This window comes from Vidua chalybeata, chromosome 14 (assembly GCF_026979565.1).
Source record: "Vidua chalybeata isolate OUT-0048 chromosome 14, bVidCha1 merged haplotype, whole genome shotgun sequence".
NCBI classification, from domain to species: domain Eukaryota; kingdom Metazoa; phylum Chordata; class Aves; order Passeriformes; family Viduidae; genus Vidua; species Vidua chalybeata.
In genome coordinates this window covers 3,674,421-3,700,846 of record NC_071543.1, presented here as the reverse complement: position 1 = coordinate 3,700,846, position 26,426 = coordinate 3,674,421, and the positions used below count along the sequence as shown (strand labels likewise).

General features: G+C 45.4%; 1 protein-coding gene across 4 annotated transcripts; it reads left to right on the top strand.

The window, feature by feature from the left end:
* The first annotated feature begins 1,852 nt into the window (after window positions 1–1,852).
* Window positions 1,853–26,160, top strand: MTMR8 (myotubularin related protein 8). 4 transcript variants are annotated; one of them, XR_008433383.1, is made up of 15 exons: window positions 1,853–1,902; window positions 3,380–3,502; window positions 4,384–4,546; window positions 6,675–6,832; window positions 8,366–8,494; window positions 9,782–9,916; window positions 11,625–11,757; window positions 13,140–13,249; window positions 14,146–14,271; window positions 15,801–15,850; window positions 16,413–16,613; window positions 16,983–17,111; window positions 18,327–18,453; window positions 20,397–20,686; window positions 26,090–26,160. XR_008433383.1 is itself a non-coding variant. In XM_053955518.1 (14 exons), exons 1-14 carry the CDS (start codon window positions 1,879–1,881, stop codon window positions 20,622–20,624), a joined length of 1,836 nt encoding a protein of 611 aa, XP_053811493.1. In that variant the 5' UTR covers window positions 1,853–1,878; the 3' UTR covers window positions 20,625–24,060. The 4 variants fall into 4 exon arrangements, 2 of the variants coding, with proteins under 2 accessions (XP_053811493.1, XP_053811494.1); XR_008433382.1 differs by lacking the exon at window positions 26,090–26,160 and adding an exon at window positions 21,929–22,005; XM_053955518.1 differs by lacking the exon at window positions 26,090–26,160 and having other exon boundaries at window positions 20,397–24,060.
* Window positions 26,161–26,426: the final 266 nt, after the last annotated feature.

Here is a 26,426-nt window from a genome sequence, read left to right as displayed (position 1 = left end):
GATGGGCACAACCCATCTATGACTTGGGAAAAGCTCCCTGGAAGAAGTCAGCTCTCTTTATTCCCTGAGATTCCCACTCAAACTGATCCCTGTGGCACAAGTTTGGGGAGAAGCTGTGAGGGTGGCAGTGCCTGGCTGAGCAGTGCAGCTGTTCCTTCAGCTCTTCTCATCTCCACATCCTTATTTCTTCCCTCATTTTTGTCTTGTTTTTTGCACTTTCCTTTGGGAAGAGGAGGAAGCTGCATTGCTATTCCACAGGTACATTTTGTGCATTGCTGCAAGGTCCCCTAAGTGATGCCACTCCGTTTATTTTTAATCTTATAAACCATCCTCATCCTTCTGCAAGCCCCAGGAGAAGCTACTGGGGAAAAAGCTACTTTAGATCACGTGGAGCACAAACACAAAGCCTTAATTAACGAGCGCTGCCCCCACTAATTGCAGAGGAGGAGCCTGTGCTGCTCCGCACCGGGAATGACAAGGAATTACAGCCCGCGTGTCTCTTCTTTCCTTGATCTGAGGCTGTGTGGGTTTGTACGAGCGGTAGAAATTATAGAATATGGAATAACACCCATGGAAGGTGTCCCAGCCCATGGCAGGGATTGGAACTGGATGAGCTTTAATGTCCCTTCCAACCCAAACCAGCCTACGATTCTGATTATGGTATAATTAAAAGCTGTCAATTCTCATGCTCGATATAAGATCACCAGTAATTAAAACCTGTAAATTTTCAGGCTCGCTACAAGATCACCAACAATTGAAACCTGTACATTCTGAGGCTCCTGAAGGGAATCTTTCGGCAATTCAAGGTTTGCCTTGGAACAAACTCCTGAGAAGCTGCTGCCCTTGGGGCTGTGAGACACCAACACTCATGGCAGGAGTGAACAGCAATTCCAGCAGCTCCCCGGGATCCGGGCGGGGCACCCACGAGACACAGCATCGTGCCCGGAATTTAAAACACACGGCAAACAGCACGGACAGGTGTTACTAGCTGTGGGAAGTGTGACAAGTGGTGAAGTGACAAATGTGCCTCCAACCCCTTTCTCGAGGGGAAGATGCTATCAGCCTCCTGCCCATCCAGACAGCACAGCTGGTGGCCGCACGCTTTGAGGGGGAAAAAAGGTGTTTTTTCCTGAGATATTCCCTGAGAGCTTCGCGAACGCCGGTGCTGGGAGGGGAGAGAGTGGGACTGTAGCAGGATGGAGCGGAGGATGAGGGGGCTCCCGGGGGCTCCGGGCACATCCCGGGAGTTCCGGACACATCCCGGGAGTTCCAGGTGTATCTCGGGGGCTCCGGGCACATCCCGAGGGCTCTGAGCACAGCCCGGGGGCTGCGGGCACAATCCTGAGGGCTCTGGTGGCATCCTGGGCTCCGGGCGCATCCTGAGGGCTTCGGCCGCATCCCGAGGGCTCGGGGCAGCAGGTCGGAGCGCACCCCGTGCTCTCCGGGCACATCCCCTGCTCTCCGGGCATATTCCCCGGGCACATCCCCGGCTCTCCGGGCACATTCCGCAGGCGAATCCCCTGCTCTCCGGGCACGTCCCCGGCTCTCCGGGCATATTTCCCGGGCACATCCCCTGCTCTACGGGCACATTCCCCGCTCTCCGGGCACATCCCTGGCTCTCCGGGCACACTCCCCGGGCGCATTCTCGGTTCTCCGGGCACATTCCCCGCTCTCCGGGCACAGGCCGGCAGCACCGGCCGGGCGCTGCCCTCAGCCGAGATGGCGCCGCTGGCGCGCGGTTCTCGCGAGGCGGGCGGGGCGAAGGGGGCGGGGCGGGGCGAGGGGGCGGGGCGGGGCGAGGGGGGCGGGGCGGGGCGGGGCGGGGCGCGCGAGCCCTGATGGCGGCGGGGCGGCCCCTCACGGCGGGGCCGGGCGGCCATGGAGCACATCAGCACCCCCAAGGTAACCTCGCGGCCCCGGCCTGCTCCCCCTGCTCCCCCGCCGCGGAACGGCCCTCGGGGCTGCGGGTGGGGGGGTCACAGCGGCGGTCCGCAGGTGTTGGTGGCTCCGGCGCTCTGTGGGGAGGGGGTTGCAGTGGTGGGCAGAGCCCCAGGTGGTTTAGGGGCGATTCCGGAATGTTTCCTTTCTGTCAAAGCGCGGAGATTCCTCTCAGTCCCATGGAGTGAACCAAATGGGGCTTTCCCCCCCCCCCCCCCCCCATTGAATTAAGTCAAACAGGGGCTCCGGGAATGCTGTACTAAAAGGAATTGCATTTATTCGGGCAGCAGTTGATAATTTAATTTTATCCTTCGCTGCAGTGAAGGTTATTGTTACTCGTTTTATTCTGTAGGACGTTAGTTTGGGGATGCTCTTTACCCCCTGCTCTGAGGTGCTCTGCTGGTCCTGCATGTCTGTAGTGCCCTGAAAAGGGCAATATTGTATTTGATAGTTATATCTGCTGAAAAACACCACCTGCCAGAGGACACCGAGCCCAGGCCTCAGCTCTCCAGTTTATTTGCTGAGATTTTCCATGTGTACTTGAGATACAAGGAAGCTCGCACCTTCAATACCCAGAACTAATCTATCATTTACTGCTAAAACATTTGTTATCATTGCCCATCCAATTATTTTTTCTTATTATTTCTGCTTAACAGTGAAAGAAAAATTCTATCTGCATTCATTAGGTAGCAAATAGGCCAGGAGAAGAATCAATCCAGTGTTGTAACATATTTATTATGTCTGTGCTGAGTTCTTTAAAGCTGTTTTTTATTAATTAGCTTGGTGTGGTTTATGAAATACTCTTGGAGGCCAGGAAGTGAGTTAGAAGTAGCTACTAACAGGGAATGAGCAGTGGGAAGTCAGACTGGAGACGGCTGTTCCTTTCAGAGCAACATGTTGATCACCCTGAGCACTGGCAAGCCTTTCCTTTGCAGTTCTTTGTCTTGCTATTTCTGCAGCCTCACACAGTAACAAACTGCGATCATCTTGGCTACAAATCCAGTAATCCTGTTAGGGTTTGCTGGTGCTGAACCACAGCTGTTTGCTTAACCTTTAATGGCTTTAATTCTTGGAGAAATAATTTGAGTTTATGGTGTAAGGCTGGCTTGGTGTTGCAGAGGGGACATAAAATTTTTTCTGTCTTGCTTCATGAGCTGTGTATTAGAAACTGAAAGAATGGAGTTCAACAGGTGTTTAGTCAGTGCTTCCATCAAAACTGGACTTGGAGGAATTTCTCAGTGGAAAGGGTGGTCAGGCCTTGGGAGGGGCTGCCAGAGAGGTTTGGAGTGCCCATCCCTGGGGGTGTCTGAGGAGCAAGTGGATGTGCGCTGGGTGACAAGGTGGGAATTAGGCACAGGCTGAACTCGATGGTCCCAGAGGGTTTTTCCAGCCTGGCAGTCCTGGGATTCTGTGGTGTTCTCATGCTGTGTTCCTGCTGCAGGTGGAAAACGTGAAGTTGCTGGATCGCTATGCCAGCAGGAAGGCAGCGAGCGGGACTCTGTACCTGACAGCCACACACCTGATCTACGTGGATGCCTCTGCTGAAGTCAGGAAGGAAACATGGGTATGGTGGGCTGCAAACACACCGGAAAAGCTGCTTCAGGTCACAGGATGGATTGGCTGGGGAGAGACTTGAAGGATTGTCCCATTTCATCCCCTGCAGGGACACCTTCCACTATCCCAGGTGCTCCAGCCTGGCCTTGGGCAATGCCAGGGATCCAGGGGCAGCCACAGCTGCTCTGGGCACCCTGTGCCAGGACCTCCCCACCCTCCCAGGGAACAATTCCTAATTCCCAATATCCCATCCATCCCTGCCCTCTGGCAGTGGGAAGCCATTCCCCCTTGTCCTGGAACTTAATGCTCTCATTTTCAGAATGAGCAGGTTTGGGAATTCCAGAGCTGTAGTGGTCTTTTAGAGCATTTTAATACCAAGTGCTTTCCAAAAACAGCTGGTTTGGAAGGAAATGAGCACAATGGTGATGTGACTTGATAGAGTTCACTCATGGAATTGGTGTCAGTTCAAGGAATGTAAAAAACTTCTGTAATTTTGTATCTAAAACTCAAATACAAGACCATTAAACATGAATTTGCAGCTTTTAGAAGTGCAGGTTTATCCTGAAATGAGCCTGTTTTGTTAATTCTAAAGTGAAATGGGAATGACAGAATATATTTCATATGGAGGTGAAAGGAAAGCAAAGTGCACCAGGTAAACTGAGCTGCACATCTGTCTCTGAAAGCAATTTTTGTAAATCTCTGGTTTTTCAGTCCTGCTTTAGTTCCCTGGGTTTTGGTTGCAGTTTGTTTGATGTCACCAATAAACTCATTTCCTGCTGCTCCTTAGCTGCAGGAAGCATAAACAGCTGATTGTATTAGAAAAATTTCCTACCTGCTTGCACTGCCCACAGCTTTATGAGTGACAAATGATGTTTGTTCCCTTTTCTCCAGATCCTGCACCACCACATCTCCAGTGTGGAGAAGCTGCCCCTGACCACAGCTGGGTACCCCCTGCTCATCCACTGCAAGAACTTCCACGTGGCTCACTTTGTGATTGGGCAGGAGAGGGACTGCCACGACGTGTTCACCTCCCTGCTGAAGCTCTCCCAGCCAGGTGCTGGGGTTGGGAATGTGTCCTGGGAATCTCTGGAATGCTCCAAGCTGAGCCCTGGGAAAGCTCTGCTGTCCCACGCTTGGGTTTGGGAGGGAGGGAGTGGGATCAGAATCAGCTTCCAGCACCAGAGACAATGGCAGGGCGCAGGGAGCTGAGCTCTGTGGAGCAGGACATTTGCTTCCAAACTAACACAGTCTTGGGAGCCAAGATAGATGGTGAGAGATTGCAGTGACAGGACAAGGGGAAATGGATTCACACTGAGAGAGCAGGGTTAGGTGGGCTATTGGGAAGGAATCCTTCCCTGTGAGGATGGTGAGGCCCTGGCACAGGGTGCCCAGAGAAGCCGTGGCATCCCTCGAAGTTCCAAGGCCAGGCTGGACACTGGGGCTTGGAGCAGCCTGGGACAGTGGAAGGTGTCCCGGGGTGGCACTGGATGAGCTGTGGGCAACCCAAACCTCTCTGTGATTCTGTCACTCTCTGGCTGTGGGAGTGATGTGGTCTCCCATGAGGAACTTCTGGAGAGCTGTGTAAAGTTCATATCCCAAACCTGGCCACTGTCAGTCCCTTGTGTCACCCAGCTGTTGGCTGTGTGCAGTTCTGCCCTTTCCAGCTGATCCAGGCATTCACAGAATTCCCAAATCCCACAAATTGGCATCTTGGCTGTGTTTCCAGCAGCGTGGTTAGGCTGCTCTGCTGTGTTTGCTCAGTGAAGCCTGTGCTTCACCCTGCCCTGACTTGGAGTCACTCTTGCAGTGTGAGCCAGACACCCTCAAAAGCCTGTGTTCTCTTCTAGCTCCAGCTTTTTATTCCAGCATGGATGAATCTTCAGGCTTTTCTTGCAGGACAGCATTCTACTGAGCTCCTACCTGGCTTCTGCCTCTGGCAGCCTCTGCTTTTGGGATGCTGGAACCTGTATTTGGAGTTGTGTTATTACAAGGCTGTCATTTGTAGTTGCAATTTGTGATGGTGTCACCAGGCTGAGGGAGGGGAATTAATGGCACCAGGCAACTTCTTGCTGGCCTTCACAGCAAGGAGGCCTGGGCTGGAAATCCTGTAGGAGAAATGTGCTTTGCTGAGTTTAGATGTTTTTCAATTTGATATTAAGGCCTGTGTGTACTCCCAGCAACCCCTTGTGCTTTTTGGAGTTTTCTTAGTTCTGAAATTCTGCCTGTGATGCTGTAGCTGGTAGGTTTGTGGTGTTACATTTAAAAGCTATCACTGCTCTTTGGGGTTTCAAAAATTGGAGGTTTGGGTAGTGCCTGAAGCGCAGGAGGTGTCACTGCAGGGGCTTACACCAGTTTCCTTTGGTCTCTACTTAACTGTCTAAATGCTGTAGCTCTTTCTTTTCTTCTGCTTCTGGATTGTAACAGTGCATTTTTGTTGTTTTAAGATGTCTGAGTGTGCTCCTTTCATGGATTTTTGGCAGAGCACATCATTACTGGTGATTTGCACATGTGTGATGGACAGCTCTGAGTTACCTGCTCAGTACCCAGCTGCTTTATCAGCCTCTGAAAGGTTTCCCTCTGTCTCTAGAGCTGCCTTGGCAATCAGCTGGATGAGTTGTTGGTTGGATTTGCATTTTGTGAAGAGAGGGAAAGAGGTTGGGGTGGTAAATGGGCCAGTCTGAATCCTTTGTTGGGCTGACAACAATATTCCAGACATCCCTCAAGTTTTCCAGTCTCAGAATTTGTTGCTGAGCCATGACCTTAGAGGTGTGCAGGAGCTGTTGTATGAACTTTCCACAGAAAACAGAACTTTTAATCCATGTTTTCATGTGTGGCTTAATGGCTATGATATAAATCCCATCTAACATGCTTACTACATACAGGAATTCAGGACAAAATCATTATCTTAGGAGAAATTACTTCTTCCAACTTGGGCTAAAACATTTCCTTAGACTTAATGTATCTCCCTGTGTTTGGGAACTGAGTATTGGAAATTCCTGAGGATTTTAGGATGAATTTCAGCACTTGGTACTATCCCAAACCAAAAATCTGTAAAAGGCTGAGAAGTCTTAAATACTTTGAATACTCCTCTGTAGCACTCAGTCATTGCTTTCCAGAAGTTTTGGCCTCCCTGGATGTCTTTGCATCTCTAACTTGTTGATCTTTTTCTTTCTCCTTCCCAGTGAAACCCGAAGAACTTTATGCTTTCTCTTACAATCCTAAAATGTCCAAAGAGAGCCGGGAGATGGGATGGAAACTGATTGATTTGAAGTTGGATTACCAGCGCATGGGAATCCCTAACGACTCCTGGGAGATAACAGATATTAATAAGGACTATGAGGTAATTCCTGCCCAGAGGAGCCATTCCATGCACTATCTCCTTGTTGTTATTAATGACAGCTCTGCTGCTACCTCTGGGGAGGAAGGAGCTCCGAGTCAAAGCACATCATCTTGATGGGAGTTGCAGATGATGATGCTCCAGGAGAGTCACCATGTTGTGTTTGATCCCCCTGGCAAGGGAGCCTTGTTTTTCTGCAGAAATGTCAACCCATCTGTTAGGCAAAGTTTCAAGTACCCTGAGCTGCTTTTGGTATTTCCAAGGCCTGTCCCACCTGGCTGGGGACAGATGTGGAGGAGAGAAGGAAATAGCAGCAGTTTGGATTGGTGGGAAATGAGGCAGAGTGGAGAGGGACTAGGGAAAGAAGGAAGGAAGGGAAAAACAGCAGTGGAAAACAGAGTTTTTTTTGCTTTCTCAGTTGGATCTTCTGCTACCTGAGGGCCCTCTGTCATTTCAGTCTGAGCTGCCTGCTGCTGTTATTTTCTTATTTTCCCTGAAAGGCCAACTTGGATCTAAACAAGATGAAACAAAAGCATTTGTCAGCAAGCTTGTTCAAAATCCTGCTCCACATTGTTTCCCTTTTTGTTTCCTCTGGGGCTGTGTGCAGTTAGACCCGGCTGTTGAAAAGCAAGGCAAGCAACTCCAAGGAAGACACCAACATATTTATAACCCTGAATCCCTTTCCCTGGTAACTTTCTTTACTTTAAGCTGTGGGTTGAAGAAATACAAGCTTGTGCTGTCAGAGGTCACTGCCAGTTTTACCTGCCTCTGCCTGTGGGGGCCTGAATTGAGCTCTGATGTGAGAGGTGCTGTTTCCAGTAGCTGCTGTGGCCATCTCAAATCATTAATCACTCAGAGGCTCTGCTTGCTGCAGTGGAACTCTCAGGTTCTTTAGAGTTTCCTCACAGTTTCCAGCCTGTGTTTTAGAATTGTCAGGCCTGATGTAAAGCCAGGCTTGGAGAGCAGCTTATCTTTGAAGTCCATGCTGCAAAGACTGTGCTTGTTTGAGGAGAAAGGATGCAGCTGCTTTCTGAGGATTCAACCTGAGTGCTGGAAGTGCCTTTCAAGTTGCATAACATTTAGAGAAAGCTTATTAAATTGAATTAATTTATCTTTTGTGGAAAGGAATTCTTGGCTGTGAGGGTGGGCAGGCCCTGGAATAGAATTCCCAGAGAAGCTGTGGCTGCCCCTGGATCTCTGGAAGTGTCCAAGGCCAAGTTGGATGGGGCTTTAGAGCAGCCTGGGATAGTGGAAGGTGTCCCTGCCCGTGGCAGGCATTGGGATAGCTTTAATGTCCCTTCCAACCCAACCTACTCTGTGAATTTAATTTAGAAACTTCCATCACATTTCTGGATTTAAAGAACTTCTTTGAATCTGCTTTGTGCAGTCTAGTTTTTAGGTTCAGCTGCAGAGCTGATTGTTTCCTGCCTTGCTTTCCTGAATACCTTGTAACCTAATAAGCTGAAGATGAATTTTTCATTAATTTTGAAGTGCTCAGGAGCAATATCTGGGTTTTTTTTCTCTGTTCTCTCTCAGGTTTGCAGCACATACCCTCCTGAGATCGTGGTGCCTCGAGCTGCCACCAAGGCTGTGGTGATGGGAAGTTCAAGGTTCAGGAGCCGAGGGCGGATTCCGGTGCTTTCTTACTTATACAAGGAAAACAATGTTAGTGCTTCACTGCCTGCTGCTTGGGGGGAATGAGGGCTCTCCTTTTTGTCCAATTCCCTTCTAATGAAAGGAAAGAATAAGAAAATTATTAGATGTGAGGCCTTTGAGAACTGTACTTCTCTTAATGGCTTTCATTCTGAGTCACAGAATGAGCTGAAGGCAAACACTTGGAATGCATCCAGAGCTCTGCCAAAAGCACAGACTTTCCAAGCTTCCTTTTCGGATTTTTTTCGTAATCAGCTTTCAGCAATTCCTTCTGATGTGGGGTTTTTTAATCTCCTCTTTAGCTATATTGAATAATGTTTTATCAAGTTATATGTTGACTTGGCTGGATTTTCTTAGTATTTAAGAGGAGGAATCACCCTGAAATAAATCCCCACTAGTTCAGAATAAGTGAAGGTTTCATTTTTTTTTCCGGAGAAGACTAGAATGTAAATTTGTAAACTTTGCTGCCTCAGCAGTGTTTTAGATGCTGATGTTAGGAAAATTCAGTCACAGCCAAATTGTTGTTTTCCTGAGGAAGTGTGCCTTGACCTGGGCACTGCCTGGAGTTGTGCTGGAAACTAATAAAATTTCCTTAAAATACACCTAGTGCTGCCCTGAATGTGCAACAGCAACAACTGATAAGGAAAACTCAGAAGAATGGTTTGGAAATAGAAACCAAATGGAAAACAGGAGAAATTGCTGCCTTCCAGTACTTTCAGGAGGCTCATGGAAAGGAGGGAGAGGGACTTTTATACAGGAGCATAATGACAGGGAAAGTGGGGATGGTTTTAAACTGTCAGAGGGCAGGGATGGATGGGATATTGGGAAGGAATTGTTTCCTAGGAGGGTGGGCAGGCCCTGGCACAGGGTGCCTGGAGCAGCTGTGGCTGCCCCTGGATCCCTGGCCATGCCCAAGACCAGGCTCTGGAGCACCTGGGGGCAGTGGAAGGTGTCCCTGCCCATTGCAGGGGATGGAATGAGGTATTTTTAAGATCCTTTCTACCCAGCCATTCTGGGATTCTGTGAACTGCTGACATTTGGAGTGGTGACCATCAGGCAGAGCAGGTGGAGCCTCCTCACCCTCCAAGTTCACTACTCCAAGTTCCCCAAAGTTGTTGCTTTGTGGAATGTCCCAGTGTGCATCCACCACAGCAGCAGCTCCTCGTAAGGAGCACAGAGGACAGTTCAGCTGTGACTCTGTGGGGTGTGGGGCAGGAGGAGAGGCTGAAGCTGTGAGGCCAGAGGGCTTTGGGGCAGGAGGAGGACAGTGGAGCCCGGGTGACTCTTTGTGTGTTGCAGGCCGCCCTGTGCCGCTGCAGCCAGCCCCTGGCTGGGTTCAGCGCGCGCTGCCTGGAGGACGAGCAGATGCTCCAGGCCATCCGAGAGGCCAACCCTGGCTGCCCCTTCATGTATGTTGTAGACACGAGGCCAAAGGTACCTCCATGGGCTCTGGGCTGCTTTTAAATCTCTTGTCTGGGTCTGCAGTGCTGTTTCCAGTTCATTCTGTCACAATTCTGGGTCGGTCCTGCAGCAGGAATGTGGGATTGAGCTCCTGGTTCAGGGTGTACAACTGGAATGTGAAGTGATCCTGAGGATTTTTGCCTCCTGGAGTATCCTGGGTTTGAGGTTTTGTTCAGGATGACCTGATGGAACTGACAGTTGTGAACCTGGCTGGGACAGTGAAGCATTTCCCTGCAGAGTCCTAAAGGATAAAAGAGAGAACTGGAAGTGGAGTTGGAGAGAAGCCTCAGGATCCAGTTCCACAAGGCTGAGGTGCTTTTACTGGCAGATCTGGGAGGAAGTGGAGCTGTGAAAAGCAATCCCTCCCTTTGTTTTTTTTTCCTTTTAAAAATAAGATTCATGATGGAGCTTAATACAACTCAGCCCCGCTATTTGGGGCTAGAACTTGAGAGCTGAAGGTTTATTTGAAAGGAAATATTTGAAAAATGAAAATTTTAATGACTGTCATCTTGAGGAACTGATCTTAGAAACCAATTCTAATGATTCTCTTGTAAACATATGGGTTAGGAGTCTTTTTAGAAGCCAATTAGAACACAAGGGTTTTCATAACACACAATTATTTAAATGCAAAGATTTAATTGCTCTGATTATTTGAAAATTGAGCTTTCTGACAACCTGCTTCACTGTTCAGATCTTGCAGTTATTTACATAAACTTCTATTTTATATAAACTACAAGTTTAGTTAAACTATGGCAAGGGGAAGAAAGAAAAAGTCTTTTGGGGGAGAGTAGGGAGTGTTTCACATCTTGCTCCAGTGTGTATTTTGACTTTTAGTGTGACATTTCCTAGAGATCCCCTGTTCTGCAAAGATATTTGCAGTTCTTCTGGTACAGACAGCTGCCAGTGGCAGAGATGTGCCACTGAAATCCTTCATTGGTGTCAATTTGTGCTAAAGTGTTTGGTGACAAGGGGAGAATTTTTAACTGGTGACACTTCTCCTTCTAAGCCAACCTGTCCCACTCTGGCAGAACTGAGGCACTGGGGTTATTTTACAGTTCTAAAGTTGTCTGCACCATATCTGACTCTTCTCTCCCAAAAGCTGCCCAAATTGATAAGGGTTGGGGAGGTTGAGCTGCACTGTTTTCTGTCCCCACCAAAGCTGTCCTGCTAGCTCTTGAACTGGTTTGGGGATTGTTAGAGCAAGTGGCTTATTTTCTGCTTCTCTCTTGCAGTTGCTTTGTTCTTTCTGCTCAACTTGAATGTTTCCATGTTTCCCTCAGGTGGCTTAATTTCCTCTGTGCGTGTATGTTTGTGAAAATTGGGGATTCTCTTACTATTTCTATACCACCATGTATGTAAAAATGATAAAATTGCTTTCCTGTGCCTGTCTGAATTTCTTTAGGTAAACTCACAGGGCAGGTTTAGTGTCTCTGATAGCAGAAACAGGGGGTTTATACTACCGTAAGCAGGTTTTAATGAGCCTCTGACTAATGAACTGCAGTAATTTTAATGAAATAGCTGAAAGAACTGTCTGGGAGGTGGAGAACTACAGCTGAGTAACAGCTTTGTCCAGTACATTTTCTGAGAGGTTTAAACAAAAAACAAAGGACTTGCAAAACAGCCTCTCTGAATTTTGTTGTGATTTTCTCTTTCTTTTCTCTTCTGCTCCTTGAATTGCCAGTTGAATGCCATGGCCAACAGAGCTGCTGGGAAGGGCTATGAGAATGAAGATAATTATGAAAACATTCGTTTTAAATTCATTGGCATCGAGAACATCCATGTGATGAGGAGCAGCCTGCAGAAACTGCTGGAAGGTGGGTACAGCCCTGGGAGGGGTTTGTCTTTCTTACCCCCCTGGACAGAACTTCCTGCCAAATGTCCAAATGTTCCATGTACAAACGTGTTCTGATGGAAGCAAAGTCAGCATCTTGCTTTGTTTGCTGCATTCAGGTGGCTGAAAGTATTAATGCTGTTAAAATGCTTTCCTGCTTGACATTTTCTTTGTTCTTGTGCTTGATTTTATAGTGGTTCAAAAATTGCAACTAATACTAAAAGCATTCCTTGATGAATGTGCCAAGTTAATAGAAAAAGGTTAGGGAAATATTACATTTTATAGCTAAGACAGTGATTGTTGCTTCATGAGTTATTGAAAGAAAACCTACAGAGGTTGTTCAGAAATGCTTTTTGGGGTTTGCTATATTTGGAGTATTAACAGTATTTCTGAGTTGAAATGCATGATCTTCCAAAGACTTGAGTCTCATACGTACTTAGTTCTAAATTTTCATTTATTTCTGATTCCTTTTAACCAAACTCCTTTAAAATGTATTAATGTTTTAATATATAAATATATGAAAATGCAGAGTAATTAAGCTCATTGTGATCATAGGGAAGAATGCAAAGCAGGGCGAAAGAGTCACCTGAGCTTTGGGGATCAAGAGGGTAATGAGGCCCAGAGTTTCATTGATAGAATTTTGGACAATTTTGCAATTCATGTGCTGTCATCCAAAATAGGAGTTTAATATTTTAATAACCACCATAATGATAATTTTTTTTCAAAACAGTTGGGTAATTGGTGCTCCTGGGTGGCCCTGCAGGATCCATGGTGATCTTGGACAAAAATGGGACTGCTCCCACCCAAAAGAGTGACCTGATCACAACTCTGAGTCCTCAGTTGCCTCTTCCTGGCAGATTTATTTTGTGGTGGGAGAAGAGGCAGAATAAAAACTTGCTTGCTCCCATGTTCTTCTCCAACAGTGATAAAATCTCGTTCACTGGGGCTTATGGACTGTTCTAAACTTTATTGCTCTAAGTGTTTTCTGTGCTGGATTTCATTAGAGCAGCTGAGTTGCCTTCAAGAAATGTTATTTCTGTCTCTAAATTAGAGAGAAATAACTTCAAATCTTTGGGAAGTGAGTGAGTGGTTGTAGATGTAGTGGTGATTTAGGGTGAAGTTACAGCTCACTGCTGGAAGAAACACAGCTGAATAAATAATGAGTTACCATTTAAACAAAGAGAAGGAAGAGATTTCCAGAGGCCCAAATTCTCGGAAAACGAGTGATTTTTTAGTTACGAATTTTAGATACACAACCATTAGTGTGTCCTTTAGACAGGATATTGCTGCAAGCAGTTAAAATTTTCAGGGGGATAATGAGGAGGTGCAGGGGATGCTGTTCTGACTCTCTGTGTGTGCTCCCAGTGTGTGAGATGAAGTCCCCCTCCATGAGCGATTTCCTGACGGGGCTGGAGAACTCGGGCTGGTTACGGCACATCAAGGCTGTGATGGATGCAGGTGTCTTCCTGGCCAAGGTAAAGCTGCTCTCCAGCTGCATTCCAAAGTGCCTCCTGCTGTGCTGGGGACTGCTGCAAGGTTGGGAAGGTGGCTCTGAAGAGAAGGTGTTGTTCAGGTTGGCTTAATCTCTCCAAAAATGTTGGGTCATGCAGCTGCTGGGCAAATACCAGTGTAAAGTCCTGTGTCATGTATTGTACCAGGGCTTTATTAGAGCTCATTTGAAACATAAGATCACAAAATGTGAATAAATGACCTTTATAAACCTTTCTATATAGCAGTGCAAACAACTGACCCTGTGCTCGTTATTCATCCACTGCTCTGCTTGAATTGAGGGATTGTTTTGACTGTTTTATTTTTTCCTGGTTTGATGTGATGTGGGCACTAAGTTTGATTATTCAACACAGTCCTTATTTCTGCAGAGCTGGTGGCTTTGCAGGTCAGGGAGAAGGAAGGAAGGAAGTCACTCAGGAGTAGTACAGGGTGTGCAGGAAGTGTGTGGTGAGAGGAGTGAGTAGTAAACATTGGTTGTCTCTCACAATTTGCCCATGTCATGAGCCAGAAACTTTTATTTCTCCTCCTGCCCTAAGTGGCAAAAAGTGATGGGATGGGGGGAAGTTGGGATCAACTCTTCTAATTTATCTTGAAGTTCTAAGCCATGGGTGTCCAACTGTTTTTTACTCATCCACCAAATTTTTTCCTCAGAGGAAGAGCCTGGGAATCCTTGGCCTTCCAGAGATCACGGGGGCTGTTTTTTACCAGCCTTCTGCAGCACTTTGCTCTAGCTGGGGCTTCTCTTGATGGACTAGTGCATTTCCACAGGCCAGAGGAGGCATGACCACAACTCCCCCGGGGTGTTGGGGTGGTGCAGGGGAGGGACAGCCTTTCCCTGAGCTCTGTGCTGTGTCCCTGGCAGGCTGTGAGGGAGGAGAGGGCCAGCGTGCTGGTGCACTGCTCCGACGGCTGGGACCGCACGGCCCAGGTCTGCTCCCTGGCCAGCCTCCTCCTGGACCCCTTCTACAGGACCTTCAAAGGCTTCATGGTAAGGACATGCTGCAATTTCAGTGCCAGCAGGCCCTCGGGAAGGGCTCAGGCCATTTGCCGGGACAAGTATAGGTGACCTACATAAAACAGCTTTGGTTCTGTAACGAGCTGGAATTACTGTGAGCAGCATGGCAGCAACTGATTGACAATTCCCACATCCTTGTTTCCTGCAATGTCTACATGGCAGCCACTAATGAGAGATCTCAACAAAAGATGCAGCTCTGGCAGCAATCCACCAAAAAGTGCTGGAGGAGTTTGTCCTGCAAGTCTCTTCTCTGCTGGGATTTGAAATTGGGTGAACCCAGCCCTGTCCCCTGTCCATCAGTCAAATCTGCATCATTTCACACCTTTTAAAAAGCCATTTCATTTTCATTTGGCTGTTTGCTTCTAGTGCAGGCTTTTTCTTCATTTGCAGCCATCCCTGCATGAATTCAGGGCAGTCTGTGATGTTCTTTTCCATTCATCTCTGGTTTAATACCTGAAGAGTTGCTCTGTCTCAGGAGAGCTCCTTGAAAGAATCTCTGAAATCAGAACAATGCAGATTTTGCTTTTTTCAGTGCCAGGACTGTTTCTTTGCATTCCATGCTGGTTTTATGATTTCTATTTTTGTTACTGGATTATACTGCAGTCTTTTAACAATTAAAATTCCATCAGCACATGAAACATCTGCCTGGGCTTTGTCTCTGAACAATCCTGCTTGAACTGAGAACAGGATTTCGCTCAGGAGCAGGAGCAGTGACACAGACACATCCCTGTCTGTCCTCATGGTTTGTAGGCACAAGTCCCCTGACATGGGGTTATTCCTAAATGAATTCATCAGCAGGGCAAGGAATGGAAAAATTCAAACAGCAATTTAAATGAAGTTTTCTAAGAACTCTGTTGTGAGTTTCTGCCTTCCTCCTCTTAATCTGGATGATGATAGCAGGAATTATCTGAAGACATGATCCAGCAAAGTAATGATGGATGCAGCTTCAGTCATGTGGTTCCTTGTGAGACATCTGTAAGGAAAACAGATTATTTTATCTTATTTATCTGTAAGGAAAACAGATTATAACAAATAACTACAGGCTTCTATTTAAAAAAATGCCACATAGTTGTTCAGATTTTATCCTGAACTCCTCATTATGCAGCTGTACTTCATATATTTCTTTTTGTCTGTTAAGCATTTGTTGAACTCCAGTTGCTGATTTATTTTGCTGAATATCACAACACTCTTTTCCAGATTAAATAGCACAGTGTAATATTAAGCTGTTCATTCTTTGAGCTCAATATATTTATATATTATGATTTTAACAACTTAGAAACTCTCTCAAAATGATAGTTTTGAAATGAGTTCTGATTCCAGCAGGGCCATTGCCTTGGTAACTGGATAATCTATAAATCACAGTTCCCATTGATTTCTGGGGATATATTTATAGCAATAGGGTCAGCAGGTTGTCAGCTTTTTAGGCTTTAACAGCAAAGGTTTCATTTTCCTTTTTTAACCAAATTAATGCTCTTTTCTTAATCCCTGTTTTCAACCTGCAGGTCCTGGTAGAAAAGGAGTGGATTGCAATGGGCCACAAGTTCTCACACAGGTGAGAGGGGCATGTTCCCATGGGGGGAGTGAAACCAAAACTGTCTGCAGGTTTAGGGGATCCCATGAAAAATTGAAATGAAGAGGAGAATGCATTGGGAAAATATTGGCATTGGTGACATAGAGCCAGGGTCTGCTAAGGCTGCTATTTCATGACTGTGTTTTTATTGCTTTATAAAATCAAGGGTTGAATTCTAGGTGTTTTCCTACCTGTAAAATTCTATTATTTGAGGAGTGCTAATCATGGAATCACAGAATCACAAAGGTTGGGAAAAAAAAAATCATGAAGTTGAGCCAGCACCCAGCACTAACCCATGTCCCCAAGTGCCACATCCACACATCTCTTGAGCACTTCTAGGGATGGTGACCCCACTCTGTCCCATCCACAGTGCTCCAGGCAGACCTGGTAATTCTCCTGCAGCCATCCCTGGGAGAGGATCTCTCCACTTTCTCAGGACTTTGCCAAGTTCAAGGTGTAAACCTGTCCTGGAAGAAAACTGATGGCAAAGGGACGTTTTGTGGTGGGTGACAGAAGATTTATTCTGCTTTTTGCACCTCTCTAGGTGTGGCCACCTGGATGGGGACCCCAAAGAGGTGTCCCCTGTGTTCACACAGTTTGTGGAGTGTGTATGGCAGCTGATGCAGCAGTTCCCCTGCTCCTTTGAGTTCAGCGAGCGCTTCCTGCTGGAGATCCATGACCACGTTTATTCCTGCCAGTTTGGCAACTTCCTGGGCACCTGCCACAAGGAGAGGGAGGAGCTCAGGTGAGCTGGGGGTTCCTGGAGCCAGCAGGCCACAGATCCCTTGGAATGTCTGGAAAAGGGTGTGTTTTATGGAATTGGAGATTGTGGGACATAAGCACTTATCAAGACAATGTTACCCTTAACCTATGGGAGAAAAGAATATTAATTATATCCCAAAAAAGATGTTTTGGTGTGGAGCACAACAATAACTTGCAGATATCCCTTCTGGACAGGAGAGTGTCCATTTTAATATCCTGTGCTTATGAGATCAATCAGATCCAGCACAAAACCAATTCTTAGCTCCCTTAATCTAATTCTGCTCCCAACAGCTGCAGTTATTAATCCACTTGCTGCTTTTTTTAGTGATCATATGTTTTTTGTACTTGCCAGAATCTTTGAGAAGACCCATTCCCTGTGGCCTTTCCTCTTACAGAGGAAGCAGGAGTTGAGAAATCCTTTGTACAGAGGCTTTACAGCTTACAAAGAGCTCCAGCCAAACACTCTACCTTTCAGTTTCCAGTAAGTGGCTCAGCTAAGAAGGGGAAGGAGTGGGACACTTCTTTCATTGATAACTCAGATTAAATCAAATAAATTTGCACTGTTTTTGGTTTGTTTTACTTTTCCCCTCCATTCCTCAGGCATAAACTAAGAGGTGCAGGGCAAAGGTGAAATAGATTCAAATGTCGTAATTTAAAATAGTATTTGTAATTTGGTGTTGAGAAAAGAGGGTGGGGAAAGGCAAGGGAAAGCAGAACTTCAGATTGAACCACACACACCCCCTGACTGCTTGCTCTGTCACATTGAAGTGTTTGAAAAGTTCCTATTTTCCTCCTTTTTAATGTATATTAAGGAAGTCTTTCAAGCAAGAATTTTGGTGCCCAGTTCAGAGTTTTTCCCAGGCTTTGTTTCTGCATCACTCCTGGGCCCTGCTGAGAGAGAGGGGGATGAAAACAGGATTTTAAGTGCTGTGTGTGCAAATGGAAGTTGGGAGGTTGGGCTGATGCCTTGTGAAGGCTGCCCAGAGCAGAGGCTGGATGGAGCTAAAGAATAAAGCAGGGATTTATTCAAAGGATCTCCTCAATGGATCCACCTTGGGCAGAACCAGAGTCCAGCCAGGGCTGCACCCAAGATGAACCAAAGTGGTCACAAAATGCACGACCACTCCTGGGGGCTCTCACTGTGATCAGTTTTGCTCCATTTGCACCTTGGAGTTCATTGTCCAATTCCAGCTCCAGCCCACAAAGTCCCATCCTGCTTGTTTTTCCTCTCTTCAGCCCACGTTGTTTGTGCTCTTGAGCCTGAGATTTGGATAATTTGTCCTTGGTACCCAGATAGAGAAGGAATTGTTTTGTCTCCCTAATCTGTGAAGAGAGTTCACCATCCCATAATATGAAGCCCAGACCCACACACTAAAGCAGCACAGAATCTGAAAAATATAAAATATGAGTCATCACCAGGGGGAAAACTAAGGAGTGAAAGATAAGCTGCCCAAGCTTCCAGTAAATCTGCTATTAAAAAAAAAAAAGTATTTTCATCCTATTCTAATATTTACTGCCAGTTTTTTTAACTTGAAGAAAAATTACCCATTGCTACTGAATTTAATAATCCAAGGCTGTGGCAGATTTTAAAATTAATTCCTAATCTCAATTTATTAAAAATATTAACCAACATCTATTTGTTGGCAGTAATGTCCAAGTGAGCCCCTGACTGTTGGTTTTGTTGCCTGTTTTTGAGGTTCTGGTGTGGCATGTACAACCGCTTCGACAAGGGCATGCACCCCAAGCAGCGTGTGCTGGACCAGCTGCTGAGCTGCCTGAGCCAGAAGGTGACACTGGAGGACAACGCATCCGAGCTGGAAAATGTGAGGCACAGGGCGGCACATCCCCTGGGGGTGTGGAAAGCTTATCTGACATTAATGTTGGCCTTACATATAAATATTGTAATGGAAATATATAGATATTGGCCATTACAGATAGAAATTGTACATGTGTTTTATATATATAATATAAATATATGGTGTAGAATTATACATATATTATATATAAATATTGGCCATTACAGATAGAAATTGTACATGTATTATATAAGTATATATAATATATAATATATTTATATATTATATATAAATATATAGATATGTATATATAATATAAATATATGGTATAATATTATACATATATATATTACATAAATATTGGCAGATGCCCTGGGAGTGAGAAAAACTTAACTGACATTAATATTGGCCATACTTATAAGTATTATAATAGAAATATGTAGATATTGGCTGTTAAAAATACAAATTGTACATGTATTTTATCTATATAATATAAATAGATATAATATAAATATATGGTGTAGAATTATACATATATATTATATAAATATTGGCCATTAACATAGAAATTGTACATGTATTATATAAATATATATTATATATAATATAAATATATGTGTATATATAATATAAATATATGGTATAATATTATACATATATATTATATAAATATTGGCAGATCCCCTGGGAGTGTGGAAAGCTTAACTGACATAAATATTCTCTTAAATATAATAATCTTATCTCTTAAATATAATAATAGAAATATGTAGATATTGGCCATTAAAAATAGAAATTGCACATGTATTTTATATATATAATATAAATATATAAGTATATATAGAAATATATATAAAATATATATATAAAAAATAGAAAATATAAATATACTGTGTAAAATTAGACATATATAAATATATAAATATTGGCTGTTAAAATTATGCATTATATATTATATAAATATATAATATAAATATACATTAAATAAATTAAATTATACATATCTGTAATATAAACATATGAATATTGGCCATTAAATATAGAAATTATACATTATACATATATTCTAGAAATATATGTATAAATTATACATATATAATATAAGCATTTTAATATAAATATCAGCCACTAAATATTGGCATTTATTTCCCATCTTCCCATCATATAAAATCAAATTAGGTAAATATACTGACAATTCATGCAGATTTATTTAATACATCTTAAAATAATGCAAGCAAAGATACCTCTTCATATCTCTCCTAGGAAAAAGAATCCTGTTAAAATTTTAGTTTAAAAAATATGAGTGGAGTTTTTTTGGGGAATTTTTTTGCCATCCACTATTGTAGGGCCTGGATCCAGGTCAGCCCTTCATTTCAGAGGGAATACCATCCTTCTTTTACTCCCAACATAGATACTGTATGTCCTGTACATTGTTAAAAGCTGCATCACAATAACTCATGTTGATGCTATTTCAAGGTGCTGGAGCTTTGTTTTGTCCCTGTTCTTCAGGGGCTGCCAGAATCATTTGGCTGAGGTCAGGAGATACTGACACCAAGGCAGTCTAAATGACAGATGAATCAAACCACATGAATCAACCAGCTGGGTAAAAAACCCACAAAACCTCTGTGTGTTAAAAACCCCAAAACACACCCAAACAAATTAAAATACAGTTTTTAAAATGCACCAGTGAGAAGAACATCAGTGTCCTTTGCTAGGGTAATGTGAATGCTGAGAACTTCAGCTTTCTTAATGAGACACTGATGTTTGTGTCAGACATGGCAGGATCTGTGTCCAGGTATTTCTGATGTTTGTGGCAGGCATTTGAGGATTTGCGTCCAGCTACTTCAGTGCCGGATTTCAGAGCTGGAAAAGAGGCAGTGCCACAGGGCTGTTGTTGTGTTGACACCTGGTTTTTGTCCCTCTCTGGCATCTAGGTATTAATTATTTCGTTTTATGCCTTTTTACTTGTGCAGAAACTCCCTATCCTGGACGGCCCCTTGCCCAGCAAAGGCTGCACCTTACCCAAGGCAGGAGCTGCTGCTTCCAAAGCCCCAACTCCTCCTCAGGACTGTGCAGAGGGAGCAGCCCCTGTGCTGAGCAATGGCCCCTCCCTGGGGCACCAGAAGCACAAGGAGAGCCCAGCCCAGCCCCAGGATCTCGGAGCCTCCAGGGAGAATGAGCAGGCTCAGCACCAGGGATGAGCTCTGGGAGCTGCTGGGAGAAGCTCTGGGGAGCTGCTGCAGCCCCCATTTGCAGCTGAGTTGTGAGTAGGGGTGTGCAGGGCTGGGGGAGCAGCTGCTGGGGGACATCTCCTGCAGCTCAGGTGATGCAGAGCTGCCAGGAGCCTGCCTGGCATTCCTAGGATCTTGGCTTTCAGTGGCAACACGTGCATTTCTGAGGGTTAGGGCTGCCTGCCAGCTCTGCTGTTTGAGGCTGGAAGAAATCTTGCCAATTCCATTGGAGGAGCTGGGCAGTAACTGCAGGAGGAAGGATGCAAATCCCTCTGTTCTCTGTGGTGGTCCAAGGTCATCTTAAAACCAGAAAAAAATCAGTCTGTCTTCAAATGATAAAAAAACCCCAACCTTTCTTAGCTGTGAATGAATCTCTGCATGGACCCTTGCCTTGTAGCAGAACTGATTCATGTTTTGTTTCCTATGCATATTTGTTACACAAAACCAAACCCCCTGTGCCTTCTCTGAGACTGTGTCCTTGTCCAGCCAGGCCACTGCAGGTTTTGTGCAGTGTGCTGTTGGTCCTGTCTGTAGTCGGTGTTTGTGAGGAGGTTTTCTTCTGCTGCAGCTTCTCCACGGTTTTTGCTGTTCCCCTGAGTTCAGCAGCTTCTTCCCAAGCTGACCTCTTGAAGAACCAGCTTTTGTGGCCCTCCTTTATTGATGGGAGTGCAGAGCCAGCCCATAACACATGGTTTTGTGATAAGAGGGAGGATTGGAAATGAGGAAAGACAGTAGATCATTTATGTGGAATTTTTCTCTCTTATTTTATGATCTTGGTTAAACTGAAGCCAGAGAGTAACTCTGTGCCAAGCTGGAATCATTGATGAGACAGCAATTAGAGATGGGGCTGTGTTCTAGTATTGAAATGGGGCCTGAAATGATAAAATCACTTGCTGAGTGATTCTGGGGAATGTTGAGATTCTGGGAACTTTAGGGATGTTATGTCTGTTTCATGAACAGTATCTCGCATGGCAATGAACTTGGGAAGAAACAAGGACTTCTCTCCCAGGGATTGGGTGTCACAAATGAGTGCTTGAAGGTCACCCAAAGAATCCTTGGGAGAGGTATCAGCAAAAGCAGGTTTGATATAAAAAAGTGTGACCAAATTCATTGGCAAGGTTTACTCTGTTACTCATTAAATGGTTAAAGCATAGAGAGAAAAACTAAAATAGAAAATCAAGCGATCTAAAATGAAAATCAACCAGCGTGGAGGCTGGGGATGGAAAAGGGTCAGGATGAAAGGGAATGAGGGAGATTCTCCTATTGAGTCACAGGGTTCAGAGTGGAGCATCCTCCCAGACTGAGCCCTGGAATTATCAACAGTTCAGGCCTAAAGGTTTCCTGGAATCAGAGAATCATTAACAGCACTTGAACTCATCAGCAGAGAATCAGCAGGTAAGGAATTGAACAAGGGGTTTATGTAGAATTCCCTATAAGCACAACAGGAGCTCCCTTAGAGGCTGAACTCATAAATCCAAAGTACTCCATAATCCAGGAGGGCAGCATTCCCAGCTTTGGCTTTGGCACAGCCCCAAGGACCAGGTGCAGGTGTATACCTGGGAAAAATTCCCCTCAAGTTCCCTGTTTTTACAGAGAATTGCTTTTATCAGAGTCACTTTCCAGCCTCACTGCAATTTGGATCAATATCTTCCTTTGAAAGGTCAATAACAAAAGTGTTCCACTTGGGTTGTTATTCAGGCAAGAAAAATCAGATTCCAGAGCTGGTGGCTAAACCCAGGAGTTTGTACTCCAGCCCTGGGAGCAGCCAGTGTTCCTGATAAGCTCAGGGTGCTGCTTATCAAGGTCAAGGCCTGAGGACGTTTCTGAGATCGTGGTGTGGCCTTGGTGGCTTGGAGGATTCCCCTCCCCAGGAAAGCTGTGCCACTGTCCTTGTTCTGTGCTGAATTGCACAGAATCCCCCTGTGCAGCTTTGTTCAGGGTGCTGCTCTGCTCTCAAGCTGTTGTTTCAATTAGGTGCTGCCATTAAGTTTTCAAATCAGTTTTTCTCTTTTATAAAAAGTTTGGAAGCCAACTGAAAATATTTGAGGCTTCCCAATCTCCAGTGAAAGTAGAAACATTCCATTGTAACACCAGAAAGTGCAATAACTCTGCTCATGTGCTTTTAACCCATGGTGAAATCACTGGGTAAATCCAGAGTCCAAAAACCAACCAAAACCTGAGTGGCTGTTCTGGGTAAGAAAATACCTATCTTATAAAGCACATGAAAGATCCAAGGTAAAAGAGAGCACAGAGTTTCTCCACTGCCTGGAATGGCAAAGAGGATGTTTTTGAGTATTGAGGGTTTGTCAGATTTAAATGAAGTTGTTGTCAAGGAAGGAGTGGGAGCTACAAGAGTGATTGATGAAAAATTAAATCCTGGAAATACTGACCCAGGTGTGACTGATGGATCCGCCCTGTCTTTTCTTTCCAGGGGGGAATGGGCAACATCCATCCCCAAATCTGAGAGAAAATGGGACATGAAGCCAAGACAGGCATTTTTTAGGACCAATTATTTTATGGATCTTCAGTTCTTGGAATATCTTTAATAAATTCTCTAATTTTCACTAGAGATCCAAAACGGGAGAGGGTTTTGATTGACTACTGAAGGACTTAAAGGTGCCATTGGTTAATTATTGTACAAATCCAGCTTGCAGAAGGCTCCCGGAAATGTTTGTATGGTGCTTTGCCTTTGGAATTGCCATTGGAGGAGTTTAATAATCTTTGCTTGTTCCTAAGAAGGTTGTCTCCACAAAACTCCAATGTTACTACAAGTGTATACAACCACCACAGGTTACTACTTAGTGTTGTAAGCTTGGAGTAATCTTGCTGTTTTTAACTCCAGTGGCAAAACAGAGCCAAACCCAAAAATTAATGTATTTTAAACCTCTTGGAGTTTGTGTGTACAGGCTCAGGCCAAGGCTGCAGAGTATTAAAAGCCTTTCATGCTGATGCTGGAATTTAGGAGCTGGAAAAGATTCCAGGGTTTCCTCTTTTTCCATGAACCCATGGTTTGAAAACCAATGAAAGAGAAGCTTTTTGGTTTTGGTGGCAGCTCTGGGCTGTTTGAAGAGCAGAAGTGAGGAGCTGCTCAGAGCCTTGCAGTGTCCTGAGTTCAGCTGGGATCTGCTGCCCAGGAAAGCTCTGTTCCCTGCCTCTGGAGCATCCTGGACCTGCTCACATTCTCTGCTGCCCAGGAAAGCTCTGTTCCCTGCCTCTGGAGCATCCTATACCTGCTCACATTCTCTGCTGCCCAGGAAAGCTCTGTTCCCTGCTCCTGGAGCATCCTGGAGCATCCTCTGCTCCCTGGAAGTGTGGAAGGAATGGAGAAGCTGTAACTGCTATTGGGGATCTGCTGCTGCTGGGGAAAGTTTCTGCAACTGCTTTATTCCTAGGGGAGCAGCCGTGCTTTGTGAGGTCAGAAATCCTGCTTTTATTTGGAGCAGTGCAGATCATTCCATTTGGATTCCTGTGACTGGGAGAACTGGGAGGGAAGAGGGATCTGATTTGCTACAGATGAGCTCTGCTAGTGGAAAACTCTCCCTTTTCTGGAGCTGCTCCTGCTTTACCAGGACATTCCAGGGCTTTACCAGGACATTCCAGGGCTTTACCAGGACGTTCCATGGCTTCACCAGGACATTCCATGGCTTCCTGCCTTTTCCCAGTGTCTCCTGTGCTACAACAAGGTGTAACCTTGTAGTAGGCCTGTCATATTCTGTGTTAAAACTCCTACTCTGAAGCACAAGAGGGACTTGTGGAGCTTTATTTGAAATGTCTTAAATGTGAACTTTGTTCTGTGGGTTCTTAAATTGGGGTTTTCTTTTGCAGTTGTCACCTGTGGGAGAGAAAATCCAATTGGTGCTGTTTGCTCTGCAGGGAAAAGGTGGGAATAATTGGGTTGTCCATAGTTTTAGTTCTCCATGGCCTCTTTAGGGGTGAGGAAAAGCAGTTTGTAAAAGCTTTTCGGTCTGATTTACTCTCGGTCTGTTCTTGTGCTTAGTGATTGCCTTTCCAAGTTAATTCCTTGGAATAAAAGTCCACCTGCTCTGATCCAGAGCCATCCTGCCTGGGATGGAGGAGGAGATGGGCTTGGAGGCAGCTGGGAAGCTTCAGGAAGCTTTCTCAGTCCTGCAGAGTGGGATTTGACAGGAGCTGAAGGTGCCCAGAGCTCCACAGGATCTCCAGGTGGGAATGTTGGTGTGGAGCAGCCCTGGGGGTGTTGTTTCCATGGCCTCTGGGAGCAGAAAGCCCTCAGAGGTGTTCCCAAAGCTGAGGCACCCCCAGAAAAGCCATGGAAAGGGAAGAGCTCCTGTTCCAGGCTCCTTCAGCTCCTAGCAGACCTGGCCTTGGGCAGGCTCAGAGCCCAGAGGAATTTGCTGGCAGGATGCAGTGCTGGATATCCAGGCACATTCCAAAGGGGTTTTCCTCTCCTCCCACCCCCTCTGCTCTGTGCTGAGGGCTGGGCTTGGTTTTATAGGGATCTCTCCTGGCTGTTCCTGTTTCTGTCCCTCCCTCACACACATCCAGGCACTCCCTGGGGGAAGAACCTGCTCTGAATGTCCTATTTTTGTTTAATTATCATGCAGCACTTGATTAATTAGCTGAGGAAGCAGGGGATGGTAAAGCCTGTGCTTGGGTCCAGGCAGCCAACTGGGCCATTTGTTAGGGCAGGTTTGCTAATGACATTAATTACTGTGACCCCCTGGGAGCTGCAGGAGCAGGGCAGGACCAAGGGGTTGTTTTTATATCATTTCTATGTTTCCATCTATTTAATGTAGCAGAAACTACTGGAGTAACTCAGCACTGGATCCCATCCTCTGGCTGGATTTTCCTTGGCATCCCCAACCTGATCCTTGTAGGAATGTCCCTAAAATCATGTGTAGTGCTGGCTGGGAATGTCCCTGTTGCTGTTTGTGTCTGTGTCACTGCTGAGGGGCATTTGTGGGGGATGAGCCCCAGTTTGTGCCCCGAGGGCTCTGTGGGGCACTTTGGTTCCTGCACTGCTTGAAGCTGATCTTGTCTAGAGGAGAATTGTGTCCTTTCTCTCTGTTTGTCCCACGGAGTCTCTCTTGGATTGCAGGTATTTTTATTCCCTACAAAAATAAACACTTGGCCTTTTTAAAGGAAGTGGCTGCTCTGTTTATTGGGTGGTAACTGAGAACCCCACACTTGGAAAGGTGGAGTCATTTAAAGGATCTTAATTAATAAGGTGAGCGTGGAGCCACTTCCCCTCTACAGAACAGAAATGGGGTGATCCCCCTGGTTTGGGGGAATGGGGAGTGCAGGGTGTTAAAAACAACCCAAAAAAGGAACACAACGAGTGGAAAAAAGGGAATGTAACCAATGGCATTGTGTCAAATCTTGGTGTCTTTTGCAAATTGTGTTATTCTGTTTTATTTTTTTTTTATTTAAACTTTCCTTTCTATGTTCAATCCAAGTATCTCCTCAGTGTTTCCTTGCTCCTGGAGAGCTGTCTGTCCCTCACTCACTTGGCCACAGGTGCCTCCAGGCTGACTTCTACAGCTTTCTGAGGAGCAGCCAGAGCTTCTGGAAGGAGCTGACTCCCAGCTTCATGGGTCCAGTGAAGAGATGTTTTCTGATGGCTTCAGAATGAAGAACCCACAGTCTAACTGCTGATGGTATCCTGGAAAAATCCTCTTTTATCCCATTCTTTTAGTCATGGGTAATGAGGTGTTAGAGATTTGAGTGCAGACTAACTCAGCTGAGATGGGAAGTTGCTCAAGAGGGAGATTCCAGCTCAAAACTTCCCTGTGA

What these genes read in the sequence shown, in the direction of transcription:
- MTMR8 (XM_053955518.1), top strand. Translation starts at nt 1,879, where the DNA reads ATGGAGCACATCAGCACCCCCAAG. An exon ending in TTGTAGACACGAGGCCAAAG is followed by an intron (nt 9,917 to 11,624) that starts GTACCTCCATGG and finishes TTGAATTGCCAG; the next exon opens with TTGAATGCCATGGCCAACAG. An exon ending in GGACCTTCAAAGGCTTCATG is followed by an intron (nt 14,272 to 15,800) that starts GTAAGGACATGC and finishes TTCAACCTGCAG; the next exon opens with GTCCTGGTAGAAAAGGAGTG.